Raw genomic sequence first — 18,933 nt, 5'->3', positions numbered from 1 at the left:
ATAGTATTCGTTATAAAAACACCAGTGCAACTGTTTTTGTTGTGCTTTGTTTCCCCCCCCCAAGAGATGTGTGCAGTAACAAGACAAATAATGATCACAACTAAACCTGATTGTTCAAAACCATCTTTAAAATAACAGAGATGCAAAGCTTACAGTAATGTACATGCCAAAGCTTAAAATACATAAAAATACATATTAACTTTTTCAATGCTTTATTATTTGTGACAAGTTTGGTGGAAGGGCACTTCTCTGCCTCTGTGCATACACATCCTGTAGCTTGAACACTCATTAAAAATAACAAGAACATTTGTAAAAGCCACTGCCCCGGGAATGAACAGCTCCATGCCATAGAAGGGTTAAGTTTTAGCTGATTTTAATTTAAGTGGCTTTGTATTTTACCAACTTGGAGAAAAAGGAAAATGATCTTTAAATCATTTACAAAAGAGAGAGTGCCACCTTAAGATTACACATTTTTTCCTGGGGAAAATGAGAGAAGAGAGAGACACAGATAAATACATGATCAAAACTGTGTGTATATTTTCAGAATAGGATGGAACAGTAGCCTTCATTTGATGTATGTTTTATTTATTTTGATAATAGCAGGAAAATCCAACCCAGATCCGTGAGTCATTTTTTTCTCTAATCTTTAAACATGCTTTAGAAAATGTATACATTACTGCATAGCTTAAATCCAAACTGCACCTGTAGTATGCCCTAATCACAGGCTAGTCTGTAGTCGGCGGTAATTAAGCAATTCAAAATCATCCTGAGTTTCTAACCAGCTCCTTATTCAGCTATTACATTGTTAACAACTGGCAGGAATTCCTAGTACCTTTTGTCTACCTGGACAGTCTGTGGTTGGTCCAAATTCTACTCTCCTCATCTGCTTCAATAAGAAAATCTCATAAGAGTCCCTTATTCTCTTTTTGAGAAATGACAATAACTCAAAGAGCGTGCTTTCGGTTTTATTTAATGTTTCTAATGTATAAACAATGTAACCATGCAGCTCTCAGACGTTAACTTTGACAGGGTTAGTATAACTAAATCCCAATCCTCTGAAATCCAATAATATCCCCTTTTCACAACATCCCCTTATGTATACCAGCAGCAAAAAACACTCAGGATAAAGGTTTACTAGTCTCAATATCTAATTTTTATATTTGATAGCAAATTATCAGCATAAGATCAGAATGGCAATACCCTCAAACAGTGCTCCTGTGCAATCTAATACAGTTGAAATGTTACTGAGGGCAAGCTTTCATAAAAAGAGGCTTTGTTTTACTCTCCCTATTACGTTACCTTACCTTATAACAAACTCTCCTACTGTTCGGGGGCAGGCACCTAACAGAATGTCACCCTGTGTTATTTTACTCATTTCCATTGGGATTAGTGCTGAAGCAGCCGATATGTTTATTTCAACATTGGAATGATAAAGGTGTTTTGCACCATGCCTTGGAGACTGTGAAAGACAGTCTGCCACGAGGACACGGAGTGTTTGAATTGGACCTTTCAACAGCAAGGTTGCCAAACCCTTCAGATCTTTTGAGATCACCAACAACATCTTGAACTGAACTCATATATTCCGAGCACTGCTCAAACGAACAACAGGTTTGCTGTAGCAGCATTTACCCTACCCTACTGTTAAAATCACCACCACAAACAATTTTTGGGTCATATTCTAATGCAGTACATAGGGTCTTAGCCTGTAGCTAACATCATCCTTAGAAAAGATTGGATTAACCATCTACTTTCCTCCTAAAAACAAACATTCTAAGTAATTTTGTTGGTTTGTTTTCTCTTCTCCTCTATCAAATATGTATTGTTGGTGGCAGAGGATTACTCTAATTCAACCTTAAAATTAAAAACAACAAAGGCACATCAGCTAGTTTTTGATTCCTTTTAAATCTGCTGAGACTATTTTCAGATGCCACATGACTTCCATCAAACATCACATTAATCTGAACATCTGGTAGCCTGGCAGTATTGTAAGCCATATTTCTATAGCAAGCTACCAAGCAGATATTACTGAAAGGCTTCTAAATTCGAAGGACATGTTCTTTAAAAGCATCCAACACAAATTTCAGTTACAAAAATATGTTATATGGTAGGTCAATGGGTTTACAAGGACTACACTACTGTATTAGAATTCACATGTCATCACTATTGCTCTGAGGGCCATCTGTGCATCACTCTTTCATAGAAAAAGCAATTTAAGTGAAGGACAAACCAGAAGAATAAATGTGGCTACCTTCTAGGTCTCAATCTTGCCAGTCAGGAGTAACTCGTGAAATATAGCTAATCCTTGCTATAGGGTCTAGAATTGAATAGCAAGCAAGCTTGGCAGATAGAAATTATAAATACATTAGAAATTTCGACAGCCTCTTTTACGCACCAGGGGTTGCTGTGATTTCCAGGATAATCTGGCATATGACAGCAAAGCAGAAAACATAACGCTAGGTGGGAAAGACATTGACACAGAAATGGTTGTTAAAAAAAAAAAAAGCATGGCACACAAAAAAAAAACCCATACACTTCTCAAGCAATGGTACTTTCTAACTTGCATAACAAAACTGTTAGCTTTTTTCCCTTTTATTGTTTAAAAAAATTGGGGAGAGGAAGGAGAATTACGTTTCAGTTCCGATCCTAAGTATGATGGATAGGTTTGTACATTTATGTAGAAACACTCTCCTTCATGCCCATACACACAGTGAATTTAGAGCTCAGGATCTTTCTAAATAGGGCCTCACCAAGGTCAGCATGATTGGCAGCTCTGAGAACCACTAATTAGCAATATTATCATCTCTTTAATAAACCTGGGATGGGTTTGATATCATTCCAACACTAATTTTCCCCCTTACATAATTGCTCAAGCAAAAAGGAAAATTAAAACAAAAATAGATTAGTTCAGCACACTTCATTTTGGCTCTGGATCAGTAGTACATGTACAGGAAGCAGTGGCTAGCAACTGCAGAAAGACAGAGGGTCATATCACAGCAACCAACCTACTCCAGGGCTTCCGATAGGCGTGCAGGCAACACACACACTTTGCTCAACAAGGACTAAGTGATAACAAGGAAACAAGAGGAAAAGTATGAGAAAACATACCAAAGTGGATTGCAGAAGGAGATGGTGCTAACAGGGGGTAAAGAAAAAGGAAAAGTCAAGTCCTGACAAAAGGGAGAAGGCTCGTTCTTTAAGTAAGAAAACAAGAAAGGCCATTTGTTTTCTTGAAAGAAAATAGAATGAGACAAAGGCAGGAAATGCTGTCCTTCCTTTATCCTGCAGAGCTCTCACTGAAAAGACAAATATATGCATCAGTTAAGATAAGGGAAAAGAGATGGTCTTCTTTGAGAGGAAACAAGTATGCATCTCTCTACATTAATGGACTCCTCCTATGTATATTTAGGGTGGGAAGGAATATGATTTCACATTCAAGGTTTCCCAAAGCACTGCTTTATTATTAAATGAATGTGAAATCTGTTAAACAGTTTAAGAACAGCGCGCACATATTAGAACTTTTTCTATTAAAATCAAAGAATGTTTGCCAAGAAAGCCAGGTTCACCCCTATTAGCCCTGAGAACTACTATGAAAATTTCCCTTCAGCTCATATAACCGCCACATAATTTGCCATATTTGGTATTCCCAATTTAGGAGATGCCCAGTACCGAACAACGCCAGTTTTAGAGGCATTGTCAGAATTGTGTAGGGAAGCTCTGAGCCTCTCAGCAACCAGTGTCATCAGTCCATTACTTTCACAAGCAATGAAATTTACCATGTACACTGAAATTTAAAACAAAACCCTAAGCCTAAAAAAGAGAGTACTTTATTTTCAGGCATGCTCAATCTCATCATTACATAATTCATTTACAGTATTTCCTTGTGAATTATGCCTATGATGTCACTTCTGGGATGAAAATCAAATGTCAAAGAATTGTATTAAATAATGGGTAAAATTAAATATAAATACTTCTACAAGACAAGCTTAAAATAACTGCCCTTCATTGGCTTCTAATCCAGTGACAGTTTACTTGTATTTCTTAAGTCAATTTTTAAACAGAGAACTAGTCTGATTCAGCATAGCGGAAAAAACATTACCAGCTCTCGAGGCAGAAAGGCTTCCTCCTGCCGAGCCACGATCAGAGAGACAGTCTCCCCTTGCTTAGTGCTTCTCAACATAGCCACTAGTTCTTCTTGGGTCCTGCCAGTGACATCTCTGCCATTCACCTAATGGATGTAATTAGGAAACAAACAAAATAGCTCTGACTAACAAGTGCTGTCTTTGATTTTCTAAACTGGGAGAGGTGTGGTTCACAGGTCTGAGAATCAAGAAATGTTGAGTTTTAAGGGCGGTCTACATGGTCCTGTAACACAGACCACAGGACTGTGAGTTGCAGCACACACTGAAGTGTTAAACTGTGACTGCCCGTGTAGACCCTACTAGCAGGAACTACAAAGTACCTAGCTTGTATTGACATAGCCTTCTGGGACTACGTTACTACAAATTAGGTACCTGCTAGTTCATGTTAGCAAGGTTTACATGGGGCAGTTACAGAGCAACACCTGTGTGTGCTGGAATTCACACCCCCATAATCTGCGCTGTAGAGCCATGCACCCAAGCCCTTAATTTGGTTGCTACAGTGAGTTTTCTCTCAGGCCTGCACAAATCACTTATCCTCTTTGCAACTTTTCACCATCTGCTAATGGGGGTTTATAACACCTACCTGGCAGGGGTTTTGTGAAGAGTAATCAGTTTGTAAAGCACTTTGAAAATGAAAACCACTAAACAAGAGTTAAGAATTAATATTGTTTACATTAGAGTTCTTTGAGGTTAGCAAGTAAAAATAGCCCCATAGATAATGAGTTCATAAGTCAGACAAATATGAACATTTAAAACCGAGAAAATAAAATGCAACTGATTTAAAATGTGCATTAGAAAAACGTTCACAGTGAAAACACAGATCCTTGGATATTATTTCAGAGACTTTTTTCAATTGATGTATCTACTTTCAAAATCGGGCAGCCATTTTATCAGCTCTCCCTTGTTTGAATGCCTTGCAACACTGTTTTCACAGGCAACTGATTCTGAACTGTGTATTTAAGTCAACAAGCAGTATGAAAGCACCGTGTTTAAAAAAAAAACAAACAAAACAAAAAAAACAAAACAAAACCCCAACAACCTACAATATGGGGTTTAAATTAGGAACATGCTATGCTATTTTGGTCACTAGTAATTACAGAAAATTCAAATATAAATAAAATATACATTTTAAAAGTCGATAAACAATATTTAGTGGTGAGAAAGGAAAGGATGTTTGATATTCCCAGTTCTGCTAACCTCCAGTATTCGGTCTCCTGATTGCAAACGACCATCTTTGACTGCTGCCCCCTTTGGCAAAATATTCTTCACAAAAATAGGACCAGGGCCATGAACTGAAGAGTCTCTGGTAACCACAGTGAAACCAAGTCCTTCAGGACCTAGAGTGCAGATAGAGAAGGTTTATTGTAAATTTCAACAAGAAAATGATATTAATTAAAATAATGGAACAGTAAAATTTAAAAACATAAGTATCAAGAACAAGCATTTAGATTACTCTCAATGAGAGCTGTTTCAGCCATTGAGCATGATTTCATAGAAGACCAGAAGAGTAAGTATTATGGCACTGTCAGAAGAGACAGGTTCAGACCCTGCTGTTAATATGCGTGAACTAAAATAGTTTTGAATTATCCATGCTCCAATCAGAAATTAAATGAAGGGCTCACTCTAAATATAATGCCTCTTTCCCAGGTAGTTTTGGGACTGCTTTAGATATTAATCCTTTAGAGTCAAATCATCTCATAAAATATTTGCGTATAGTGGTGTAAAGCAAAGAAAAATTAGGCAAAGCAGCACAAATACAGGAAGGGGGATTGACTGACACCATATTGTGTGCCTATAATCAATGGCATGATTGTTACCTAAAATATGCTCAAAATTAAATTAAAGGAAGAAATATGGTAACAGTGATGAAGAGCACAGAAACTTTGTACCATTCAAAGGGTACGGAAAACTCTACTTAAGTCTTAGTAATGCAGAATGACTCAATGTTATATTAAGCAGAAATCTATGCACATGCAGGTTTTCATCTGTCTGGAAGGGTCTGGGAGATTGAGGTTATCAAAGCCAGCCGTGCACACTGGCATTAAAGACATTGCTTCACATGATATCTCAAGTTACAGACAACTTCAGAGAACTTGGAAGAGTGCTGAAGGAGCTATGTCCAAGTGATTTTTCTTGAGATCCTTTCTGTCCCAAGAGTGAAGGAAGACCCAAAGAAGATTCTGGCAGAGAACTGCTGACTAAGTAGCATAAGGTAGCAGGTTTTAATTGTGAGCAACATTGACCTACCTCTTACGGGGAGAGTGGTTATATAGATTGGATAGCCTCCACTTTAGCAGAAGGGGAACTAAGCTTCTAGGGGACAGCAAGATGTTTAACAACAAAAGGAATGAGTGAAGCGAGGGGAGGATGGACAAATGAGCATTTATTTAAGCGCAAAATCAAGATACCACGAACCAAATTAATCAAGGCACCAAGAGAAGAAAATTTTAAATTGCCTGTACACCAATGCTAAGAGTGTGGGTAATAAATGAGCAATTAGAATTGCTCATTTATGAGCATAAATTCAAGCTTCTTGATATTATTGAAACATGGTGGAAAAAAGTGCATGATTGGAATGTCAACATCACTGGTTATAACCTATTTAAGGAAGGATCAAGTGGGCAAAAGGGGATGAGGAGTAGCACATTGTGTCATGATGGCATTGACTATTTCCAAGTCACTGACAACTTTGGAAGCAAACAATCTTGAATGGTTATGGATCAATGTTTTAACCGCTAAAGCACAAGATAGCTGCTAATGCGTGTCTGCTCTAGACCACCAAATCAAGAGAGAAGACAACGACTGTCTCCTTAAGCACCCATCTGTAATGTATAGCGAAAACTCATCATGAGCGATTTCAATTTGGGTGACATATACTAGAGTTCTCATGCTGCCAGTACTACAACATCCTTGTAATTTCTAAAAGTCATATATGACTATTTCCTAGCACAAAAAGCGTGGCAGTTATAACAGGGAATTCTATATTGAACCTCAGCTTGACAGCTAAAGAAGAATATATCTCAGAACTAAAAATTAGCGGTTGCTTAGTACAAGTGATCATGACTTTCTTACATTTGTTACAGGTAAACAGAATTTAAAAGAGCCAATATTTCAAAGCTGAAAACAACTATGAATCAAATCAGCTGGGAGAAAAAATTTAAATAAAAATATAAATGTTTAAGAACATTTTACTCAATGCCCAAAAAGCCACAAATTGAGAAGCAGGCTATGATAGTTTAAAAAACAAACAAAAAATAAATCTCAGCCTGGTTCAAAAGAGAAGCAAAAAAGCAGCAACATAAACAGAACAAAAAAACCCCCATATATAATAAATGGAAAAAAGGGACACTGATAACAATAAATAGAAGTCAGATGCTAGGAATTGTGGAAAACTGATAAGGGATGCAAAAGAACATAAGCAGAAATATATGGCCAGCAGAAATCGCACAATAAAAAAGAGGTTTTTGTGTTTTTTTGAGAACATCACAAATAAAAGAAACCTTAACAATGATGTCAACTATCAGGGTCCTTTACTCGATGGAAATGGTAGAATTGTCAGTAGTAATAACGAAAAGACAAAAGTGTTCAATAAATATTTCTGTTCTGTACTTAGGAAAAAGTCAGATTATGTATTCCTATCATACGATGATGGAATACTTTCCATTCCAACAATAACTACACAGAATGTTAAATAGCAGCTAAAGTTACACATCTTTAAATCAGCAGAGTTTTAAAAGAGCTGACTGAGGAACTCTCTTGAGTGTTAACTGCTTATGTTCAGTAAGACTTGGAACACTGGGGATGTTCTAGAGGACCAGAAAAAGATAACTTTTTACCAATATTTAAAAAGAGTAAATGGGATTACCTGATTTCAGAGTAGCAGCCGTGTTAGTCTGTATTCGCAAAAAGAAAAGGAGTACTTGTGGCACCTTAGAGACTAATAAATTTATTTGAGCATAAGCTTTCGTGAGCTACAGCTCACTTCATCGGATGCACTCTGAAGTGAGCTGTAGCTCACGAAAGCTTATGCTCAAATAAATTTGTTAGTCTCTAAGGTGCCACAAGTACTCCTTTTCTTTTTGGGATGACCTGAGTAACTATAGGCCTGCCAGCCTGACAGTAATCCCAGGTTAAATAATAGAATTGCTGATGTGGGACTTAATTAATAAAGAATTAATGTTTTTATAATGTCAATTAACATGGGTTTATGGAAAATAAATCTTGTCAAACTAAGTTAGTATCATTTTTTGATGAGATAATAGGCTTGGTTGATAAATACACTTAGACTTCTGGAAGGCATTTGGCTTGGTATCACATGACATTTTGATTAAAAAACTAGAATACTACAAAAACAACATGGCACATATTAAATGGATTAAAAACTAGCATACTGATAGCAAAATATAATTGTAAATAGGGAACCATCATCAAAAGGGTGCGTTTCCAGTAAGGTCCTGCAGGGATTGGTTCTTGTCTCTAAGCTATTTAATATTTTTGTCAATGCTCTGGAAGAAAACATAAAATCACTACTGATAAAGTTTGCAGATGACACAGAGATTGTGGGAGAAGTAAATAATGAAGGTGATAGACCTGGATTGCTTAGCAAGGGGAGTGCAGGCAAATTTCAATATAGCCAAATATAAGGTCATACCATCTAGGAACAAAGAACGGAGGTCATACTTACAGGATGTGGGACACTATCCTGCGAAGCAGTGACTCTGAAAAGGACTTAGGGGGTCATGATATGTAAACCGAGGAATATCAAGCAGGAATAGGGAGGTAATATTATCTCTATGTTGGGCATTAGTGCAACCACTACTGGAACACTCTGTCCAGTTCTGGTATTCACATTTCAAAAAGGATGTTACATTGGAGGAAATTCAGAGAAAAGTCAAAAGAATGATTAAGGGACTGGAAAACATGCCTTAAAGTGAGAGACTCTAGCTAGCTTATCAAAGAGAAAGTTAAGGGGTGACCTGATCCCAGCCCATAAGTATCTACACAGGGAGAATAAAGAATTATTCAGTTAAACAAAGGTATAACAAGAGCCAATGGTTGGGAGATGGAGCTAGACAAATTCAGACTAGAAATAAGGGGCTGATTGTAACAATGACACTAATAAAACATTGAAACAATTTATCAAGGGTTGTGGGAGATTCTCGATCACCAGAAATTTTAAAATCAAGACTGGATGTTTTTATAAAAGATGTGCTCTAACTACTGGTCTTGATGCATGCATTCATAACTGGAACTCCCCTGGCCTGTGTTACATATCATGAATCACTTCTCAGGTCAGACCAAATGATCAAAATGGTCCTTTCTGGCTTCAAAATCCATGAATTACAGGGAAGTTCCTGAAAGCTCCACTCCAATTAATCTGTGGGGCTGCACTACACATTCTCAAATTTAATTGCTGCATCCCATGTACTTGCTCTACTTTATCATTCTTTTAAACTATCCCCCTTGCACACACTACACAGCTTCTTCTTCACTTCAGATTATGTTGCCTCTGGATCTTCTAACGACAAAGCCATGGAAATTTTGGATTTGTTTTTCCTGTTTTGCTCATTTTTCCTTAGTGCAGAATGCAACAGCATCACCTTATATGAACTTCCTCCCACAACGATGTCACACCAGCATGTAAAAATAAACCAGAGCAGGAAAAACTTGGCAATAGTCCCCAGTGACATATTCAGAACATTTTGTTTATCTTTTACTAAAGTATCAATAACTAAGCTGTTTAAACACTCAGCTGGCCCCGTGTCACCAGTTCAGTTAAAAGTTAAGGTACAATACAGAGAACATGTAGTTGATACAGTACATCACTGCTGATTGTTGAACCTTTACCTTTCTTAAGGTCTATCTTTATTCTCTTTGCATTTTTCTTGTTGCCAAAGCCCATCAGAGGAGACAGGGATGGTGAAGATGGTTTCTTACCCAACCTTGGGAGATTGGGGCTCTTAGCATGTTGTAGCGTTGCCTGCAGATCTGTCTCCAGGCTGTTCATTCCAGAGAGATCTACTGTTTTCACAGTTGGTTTCATAAGAACAGGAGGTGGAACCTTTGTTTTTGGAACTCCATCATCATTATCGAGCAAACAAAGGGGAGCAATGACAGTCTTTTCATATTGTTCACGATTATATGGAGGAACCACTTCCAAGACGACACTTGGAGATTTCATTGCCTGACGGAAGATATCCTGAGCCCTTTAAAGAAAAGCATGAAAACAAATACATCAAAACCAGAAAACCTGCAAGTTATGGGGTTCAGGGTGCAATGCAGACCAGTAAGGAGTTGAGTCACAGCCTGCCTGCAAGCCAGAGTGCCTTACAATGCTTTGCTGCTGCAGCTTCAAGCCTGGGCCACTCGCAGCCAGCCTACCAGCATGTAAGTCACACCCTAGTTCTGCAGCTCTGACCTTAGCTGCCTGTCTGCAGCCCCACAACGACTTCTACTAGGATCAGTTACTACTTGCAGGGTGACCTGAACACACTCCCAGTCCTGAATTTTCCCAAAACCATGTGTTCTGCAATGTCCAGCCCTCTCCAGGACAGTTCAGAGAAACAATAGGTTTGTTTTTCTTCTAAAGACACAAAAGCACATCACATCTTATTAACTTAACTGGGGTAAATACACTCTTCTCTACAAACACAGAACTGAGCTGGTTCATAGTGAAAATGAAACAAATTTATTAACAATTGGACATAGGTTAAGTGATACCAATTTAAAGGAATAAAGCTAGAAAGGGCTACATATAAACAAAACACAAACCTAAAAGTCTAAAACTTAATGTAGCAAGGTATACATTTTGTTCTAGATGGTTCCATCAGTCTTCCTTCTTTCCAACCATGGTTGACTTTCCCTCAGTCAGGACCTGCCACAGAAGACAAGGCACTGGCTTCCCTTTTCTTCCTAAGTGTCTCAACTATATTCAGTTTCCAGAGACTTCAATCCCTCCATGGTTGAAGGACCCATATTTCTCAGCTTGCAAGAGCTCTGGCCTCCAGTGTCCGTCTAGTGAGGGATGACAAAGATGGCTTCTATTTTTGCTTACATCTTCCAAAGTTCAGTGCCTTTGTTTCAAGAGGCATGATGACCTCATTCTGTTTTTCCCTTCCTTTGAATTTCCCATCCCCCTGTACATTAATGGGGCTTCCACTGTTTTCATTCCACCATGCTTAATATACATAGGAGACAGATAAATAGCTGCCTTCTCTCCTGTCTGAGAGGGAACCAATTTCTTCCTGTTTGGCCACACACTTTAAAGCATAATATCATTAAGTATCCATATTTCCTCATATAGTGTTAATCCATACATTTCACAATAATATTAACCACCAGTGTGTTATTTCAGAAAAGACCTCACTCTGTACACTTTTATAATACAGTAGTATTGTATAAATCAGTTGATTCAGTTGCTTGTCACTTTATGTTCAGACCCCCCTCCCCAGTTATTACAGACCAATAAAACTTTAAAATGGGTTCTTCTAAACTTTACCTACAACGTAAGCTGTGAGTAAGGTGACATGGAGTCTGGTGGTGAAGGAAGCTCCATACTCTTTTTCCCCTATTTGTTAGCTTACTAACTCTGTTTACCTAATGTGTAAAAATTGATCTTCATTGTCTTTGCCTGAAACTGGGGCTGGTCAGAGAATCAAATATACATTCCTTTGTCTAAAGCAGACCTGTTTACCCAGTCCCGCTGAAATAGATCATAGAATTGCAGGACTAGAAGAGGCCTCAAGAGGTCATCTAGTTCAATCCCCTGCACTCAAGGCAGGGCTAAGCATTATCTAGACCATCCCTGACAGGTGTTTGTCTAACCTGATCTTAAAAATCTCCAATGATGTAGATTCCACAACCTCCCTAGGCAATTTATTCCAGTGCTTAACCACCTGCACTGTTAGGAAGTTTTTCCTAATGTCCAAACTCAATCAACCTTGCTGCAATTTAAGACCATTGTTTCTTGTCCTATCCTGAGAGGTTAAAGAGAATAATTTCTCTCCCGCTTCCTTGTAGCAACCTTTTATGTACTAGGAAACAGTTATGTCCCCTCTCAGTCTTCTCTTCTCCAGACTTAAACCCAAATTTTCAATCTTCCCTCATAGGTCATGTTTTCAAGACCTTTAATAATTTTTGTTTCTCATTGGTGGACTTTCTCCAATTTGTCCACATCTTTCCTGAAATGTGGTACCCAGAACAGGACACACTACTCCAACTGAGGCCTAATCAGCGCGGAGTAGAGCAGAAGAACTACTTCTTGTGTCTTGCTTACAACACTGCTAATACATCCCAGAATGATGTGTGGTTTTTTTTTTTGCAACACTGTTACACTGTTAACTCATGTTTAGCTTATGAACCACTATGATGTTCAGATCCCTTTCTGCAGTATTCCTTCCTACACACAGTCATTTCCTATTTTGTGTGTGCAACTAACTGTTCCTTCCTAAGTGGAATATATTGCATTTGTCTTTATCAAATTTCATCCTATTTACTTCAAACCATTTCTCCAGTTTGTCCAGGTCATTTTGAAGTTTAATCTTATCCTCCAAAGCACTTGCAACTCCTCCCAGCTTGGTATTATCCTCTATGCCATTATCTAAATAATTGATGAAGACATTGAACAGAACCGGACCCAGAACTGATCCCTGTGGGACCCTACCTGATATGCCATTCTAGCTCAATTGTGAACCACTCATAACAACCCTCTAGGAATGGTTTTGCAATCAGTTATGCATCTACCTTATAGTAGCTCCATCTAGGTTGTATTTCCCAAGTTTGTTTATCAGACGGTCATGTAAGAGAGTATCAAAAGTCTTACTAAAGTCAAGATATACCATGTCTACTGCTTCCCCCTATCCATGAGGCTTGTTACTCTGTCAAAGAAAGCTATTAGGGTGGTTTGACACGATTTGTTCTTGACAAATCAGTGTTGTTACTTATCACCTTATTATCTTCTACATTTCTGCAAACTGATTGCTTAATTATTTGCTCCATTATCTTTCCTGGTACTGAACTTAAACTGACTGGTCTGTAATTTCCCTGGTTGTCCTTATTCCCCTTTTTATAGATTGGCACTATATTTGCCCTTTTCTAGTCCTCTGGAATCTCACCCATCTTCCATGACTTTTAGAAGATAATCACTAATGGTTCAGGTATCTCCTCAGTCAGCTCCTTGAATATTCTAGAATATATTTCATCAGGCACCAGTGACTTGAAAACATCTAACTTGTCTAAGTAATTTTTAACTTGTTCTTTCTTTATTTTAGTTTATGATACTACCTCATTTTCACTGGCATTCATTAAGTTAGATGTCCAATTGCTAATAAACCTTTTGGTGAAAACTGACACAAAAATATCATTTAGCACTTCTGCCATTTCCACATTTTCTGTTATTGTTTCTATGCCTCCCCCCGCCCTTTTCACTGAGTAATGGGCGTACCCTGTCCTTGGTCTTGCCTCTTGCTGCTAATGTATTTGTAGAATGTTTTCTTTTTACCTTTTATGTCTCTAGCTAGTTTAATCTTGTTTTGTGCCTTGACCTTTCTAATTCTGTCCCTACATACTTGTGTTTCCCAGTTTAAACTTTAAATTGCAGTGTATATTCAAAACTCTTAATACACACTATGTGCATACATCACACAAGAATATTAATGATCAGAGAGTTATTTAGTTTTCAAATAGTACCTCATAAGTCATATTTTGTACAAAGATTACTACAATAGTGTTTAAGGTCTGAATACAGGGGTGCTTAGGGTCAAACTGTGCAATATTTCTATACGTCTTGCTGCATACTTGGAAATTGTTTACAGCTATGAATTTATTCTACCTACAGAAATAACTATACATTTCAAAGTAAAGTGACGCTTTTTCAAAAAAGTCAACAGTAAACATGCAGTAAGATTTGCTACATCACAGTATTTTCCTATGCTTTGAATAGGAACTGGGATTTATGAAGCTGGCAAGATCTCTGGGCTGCTATGAATAATGCCCACTTGCAAACTCCTAAGTTTGAGTCAATGCAGGGAAGACAGCTGACATAAACATGGGTGAGAAGGAGTAGGAAGCAAGGCTCTAAAGGAGAACACTGACTAAGACAGTTATCTCACAACCAGAGAAGAACTATAGTGGGAAAGATGGTGGGGCGTAACATTTCTCCCGCAGGGTTCTCAAGAGGGCTGGAAGAGGAAAGTGCATAGCTGCTTCCAAAACAAATATTGAAGAGCAGAACCCTATAGCAGCAGCACAAATCAAGGCATGGGCATGCAAGAAAAACTCAAATGGGCCCTGAGTAGAAGAAATGTCCTACTCTTGCTAAATGCAAAAGCAGGAAAAGAAGAGCAGACTATCTCATTAACAAAAACCTACTACTCCAAGCCAATGCTTGAAATTAGATAACAATCCTACTATGAGGGAAAACTAATGATAGACAGTTGCCGATTTTAAACAGCATGGCCACAATTAGAAACTTGTCAATTTCCTTAGATAATCTTATTTTAGTATTTACAATATATCCTATAATAATAAGGAAATAAAAGAAACACTGAAGTCAAGTTTCAGAGGGGTAGCCATGTTAGTCTGAATCTCTAAAAGCGGCAAAGAGAACTTTCCAGAAGCAGGTATAAATATGCAAGCAAGAATAAGGCTAGGGATAACAAGGTTAGTTTAATCAGGGAGGGTGAGGCCCTCTTCTAGCAGTTGAGGTGTGAACACTAAGGGAGGAGAAACTGCTTTTGTAGCTGGCTAGCCAACCGTGAAAGTTCCACTACATGCATCTGAAGAAGTGGGTATTCACCCACAAAAGTGTATGCTCCACTAGTCTGTTAGTCTATAAGGTGCCATAGGACACTCTGCTGCTTTTAAAGTCAAGTTATTTAAGGAAAATTTGGAAAGTTTTTAAGCACAACCTCTGTATACTTTACATATTCACTAAGAAAAATCCCTTCACAATTGTTCAAAGACATGTTGAAATGGATCTCTGAACCAAATTCTCTCTAGATTAATCTGGGCAGTAGAGTTTAAAATTGCCACAACTCTATTATACACACAAGATAAAGCTCAAAAATGCTTTAACTTCAGTAGTGAAAGAACTATGCCCCTCAGTCTATATTCTCCACAGACATCAGTGTTGTAGGTTATGTCTGCTTCTGTATCATACATTGTTTATTTCAAAACAAACTTCTTTCTCATCCCTAAACCACCAGCTAATAGATATTTAAGAATGTAAAATCCTCACTTAATTTATTTCAGATCACTCCCCATTCTCATATAATTGTAAGCAGCCACTTGACAATACACTATATGGCGGCTTAAAAGCTCATTTTTAGGAGATGCATATTTTAAACATATCAGAGAGACTGAAATAGGAGATCTCTCACAAACTAAAAATAATGGTGAGAACACCAGTAAATCTGTAGGAAACCTAAAAGCAGTACCTGAGGGGGAAATAACTGCCAGGACAATTTTTTTAATAAAAGAAAAATGTAATGGGCAGTGAAAGTCAAATTCTTTGAGCCCCCAAATGCATACTTAAAGAAATAAAAGACAAAGACTCAACCAAAAGAAGTGCTACAATCTCCAAAACACAGCAGAATATAACTGAATTTATTAACACTAAATGAAAAAGGAAACTCACAGTAGAGACGTATAAAACCATTATGAACATGAAACAACAACAAATTGCCTTCTAGTGTTCCAGCTGAGGAAAAGCAACCTTTCAGAGCAGTATTCAAAAACTTCCATCCAAAACAGACAAACAGAAAAAGAACATGTAATCACTACAGTCTATCTATCTGTTAAAGGATCCTTTGCAATCAGCAGGAGAAACCTTACCACTAATACAGTCAAACTGATGACTCTTTCTTATCAGTAGCCATTGGAACACGTGGCTATAAACCCCTGTCATTTGACAGAGGCATCAAACTTTTATACCCCGAATCATTTCAGGTGATGGGCCAGGAAGTAAAGACTATTATCTTACTCTTGTAGGTTACACAGTGTCAGAAGAAAATTAAATCTTTGGCAAAAACTGGGCAAGTGAACTTTCCTGAATCTCTCTGTTTAAAAGGGAAACTGACAGAGAACTGGCAGATACTGCAGTGCTTCCAAGTATTCCAGAAAGCAAGCAGTATTGCAGAGAAATCAGAGGGTGAAATTCTCCACATTGCTACAGGCCCAGAGGCGTTCAAAATCTATAGTATGTTCCAGAGGAGACAGGAAGGGGACTACAAACTTCTACACAGTCATTCAAAATTTCAAAAAATAATTTGATAATCACTTGAGAGAGATGTATTTTATTTTCTTAACAAAACACTATCTGCTAGGTGAAACCATTGGCCTTTAGGTTACAACCCCATAACTTAAAATTCATTTGACAAGGGATCAAATTATTTTGTGGTAAATTGATAACTAAATAAATAAAAGGGATTGATTTTGCAAAAACTAATCTGCAACAAATACCTACGTTATTTATATATAAAAGCTTTACATCAATTACTTATTGACTTATTACTAGCGTATAACAATACTGCACCAAATCCCAATATGTGTACCTGTGTACAACAATGCTGGACCACATCTACATTCATACTGCAACACGTCTGTATACTTGCATTCTTACCTGTTTAATACCACACTAAACGTATCTACCTACGTAGTAGGCTAAAAATATCCATATGAAAATACAAACAATATAGACTGATGGGTTTTTATGTTTAAACTTACACATCATATTCAAGTCTATTGTTTTTCTTGCCTAAATTTCACGGGAAATTTTCAAAATTTCCCTTTTCTGGCATGGACTAGAAATGCAGAAGGCATTCAAATATGGCATTAAAACCTTTTTCAGCATGTCAGTTTTATGGGACAAATGCCTTGGTTTAGCAGTCCATAGCTGTTCAGCAAAGCGCTTGAGAAGGTCCTTAAAATTAAGCACTGCCAAGTCCCATTAACTACAGTAGCACACGAGTACATGCTTCTCGCTAAGCATGTGCTCAAACATATTGAATAAGGATTTTTCTTAAGCTAACACTTTGCTTAGGTGAAGCTGAAGTGACCAGGTTTTCCTAGAGTCACTTGTGAACATTTGGCAGGAGGGAGCAGGGGATGCATGGGGCGAGGGAACTCCTTAGTGATCTCTGTTATGATGTGGAAACTATTTTCCACTGCAGAGGAGAAAAGATTGGTTAGGTTCTGACACTTATCAATCACCAAAACGAAAATGAACCATTTTACCATGGAATAGGTTTATTGTCGGATATTTTGAACATGTTCAAAGTACAATCAGGGAAAAAGGGGGAAACCCTCCCCCAAAACACCTTAACCACTAAAGCATAAGATCAGCACTATTTTCATCAAACTACAGTAATTCCTCACTTAAAGTCATCCCACTTAACCTTGTTTCGTTGTTACACTGCTGATCAATTAGGGAACATGCTCGTTTAAAGTTGTGCAATGCTCCCTTATAACATTGTTTGGCAGCCGCCTGCTTTGTCTACTGCTTGCAGGAAGAGCAGCCCGGTGGAGCGAGCTGGTGGGGGCTTGGAACCAGGGTGGACTGTCAGCTCCCTGTGCGGCAGCAGCCCAGCAGGCTATCAATTGCCGGCAGTTCAGCTGTCCCTCCCCCCCACTGCCATGTGCGGCTCCTGCCCTTTGCCTTGGAGCTGCTCCCATGAGCCTCCTGCTTGCTGTGCAAAGAAAGGGGGGGAGGGGGAAGAGGGGTGCTAATGTCAGGGTGTCCCCCCACCCACACTACTTTACCCATTTCCATAGAGCTGGGGGAGGACACAACAGGGCTCAGGATGGAGTTTGCTGGCAGCAGCTGCTGTCCCAACTTACTGATCTACTTAAAAAGGCAATGTACTTGGAGTGCGGTCCGTGTACTTAAAGGGGCAATGTGCATCTCTCTCCACGGTGTGTGTCTCTGTCTCTCTCCACTATCCTGTCTCCCCTCCCTCCATTCATGCTGCCTTGTACAGTGTGAGGCTACATTAACAACGTGTTAACCCCGAGGGCTCAGCCAAGTGCTAGTTCATCATTTAGCAGTAAGGCATTCCTTGGGAAATATCCCACCCTCTTCCACCCTCTGACTTCATCACCTCAACCAAACTTCACAATCATCATTGCTGTGTACAGTAGTAAATTGTTTAAAACTGTGTGTGTGTGTGTGTGTGTGTGTGTGTGTGTGTGTGTGTGTGTGGTCTTTTGCCTCACAAAGAAAATTTCCCTGGAACCTAACCCCACCCCCCATTTACATTAATACTTATGGGGAAATTGGATTCACTTAACATCGCTTCGCTTAAAGTAGCATTTTTAAGGAACATAACTACAAAGTTAAGCGCGGAGTTACTGTACTGAAGATCTGCACCTAGTCATATGTAACACTGAAATTTTACATTGCGCATAAACACTAAGCATTTGGCTGCTGGTTTAAAATGTTAAGCATCAACTCCCCTGAACCCTCAATAGATTTTGCTGTCTGATGAATATCACTCACGTCTTTTAATATAGGGATTAAAAATAAAAATAAATTACTATTTAATTTTTAAGGAAATATTTGTGACTATTCATTCTAGCAACAAAGTCTTCTTGAATGCACAGATTATCTAAAGTATTTTCTGTTACATAAGCCAATTAAGGACGAATAATAACTTCAACAGATTTTAAGTCAAAACTACAAAATGTATTACCCTATGCTTTTAACCTAAAGTTAGCCTTGCAACTTAGTTCAACTTCTAACTTTGCGTTAGAAAACATTAATTTTTAACCATTTTTAGACACCTGAAAAGATAGGGTT

At 38.2% G+C, this 18,933-nt stretch overlaps 1 protein-coding gene across 4 annotated transcripts in view; it reads right to left on the bottom strand.

Annotated features, from left to right (window-relative positions):
* Positions 1-18,933, bottom strand: part of PARD3B (par-3 family cell polarity regulator beta) — a 644,857-nt gene that overhangs the window by 296,431 nt on the left and 329,493 nt on the right. For all 4 annotated transcript variants that reach the window (XM_038422313.2, XM_043505627.1, XM_038422315.2 and 1 more), the window contains 3 exons: positions 9,987-10,345; positions 5,337-5,476; positions 4,097-4,225 (listed from right to left, as the gene is read on the bottom strand). In XM_038422313.2, the coding sequence (XP_038278241.1) occupies positions 4,097-4,225; positions 5,337-5,476; positions 9,987-10,345 (628 nt within the window). The remainder of the gene's footprint in view (positions 1-4,096; positions 4,226-5,336; positions 5,477-9,986; positions 10,346-18,933) is intronic.

Source organism: Dermochelys coriacea, chromosome 11, assembly GCF_009764565.3.
Source record: "Dermochelys coriacea isolate rDerCor1 chromosome 11, rDerCor1.pri.v4, whole genome shotgun sequence".
NCBI classification, from domain to species: domain Eukaryota; kingdom Metazoa; phylum Chordata; order Testudines; family Dermochelyidae; genus Dermochelys; species Dermochelys coriacea.
The sequence above is the reverse complement of the archived record's forward strand: the minus strand, read 5'-3'. Positions and strand labels throughout refer to the sequence as shown.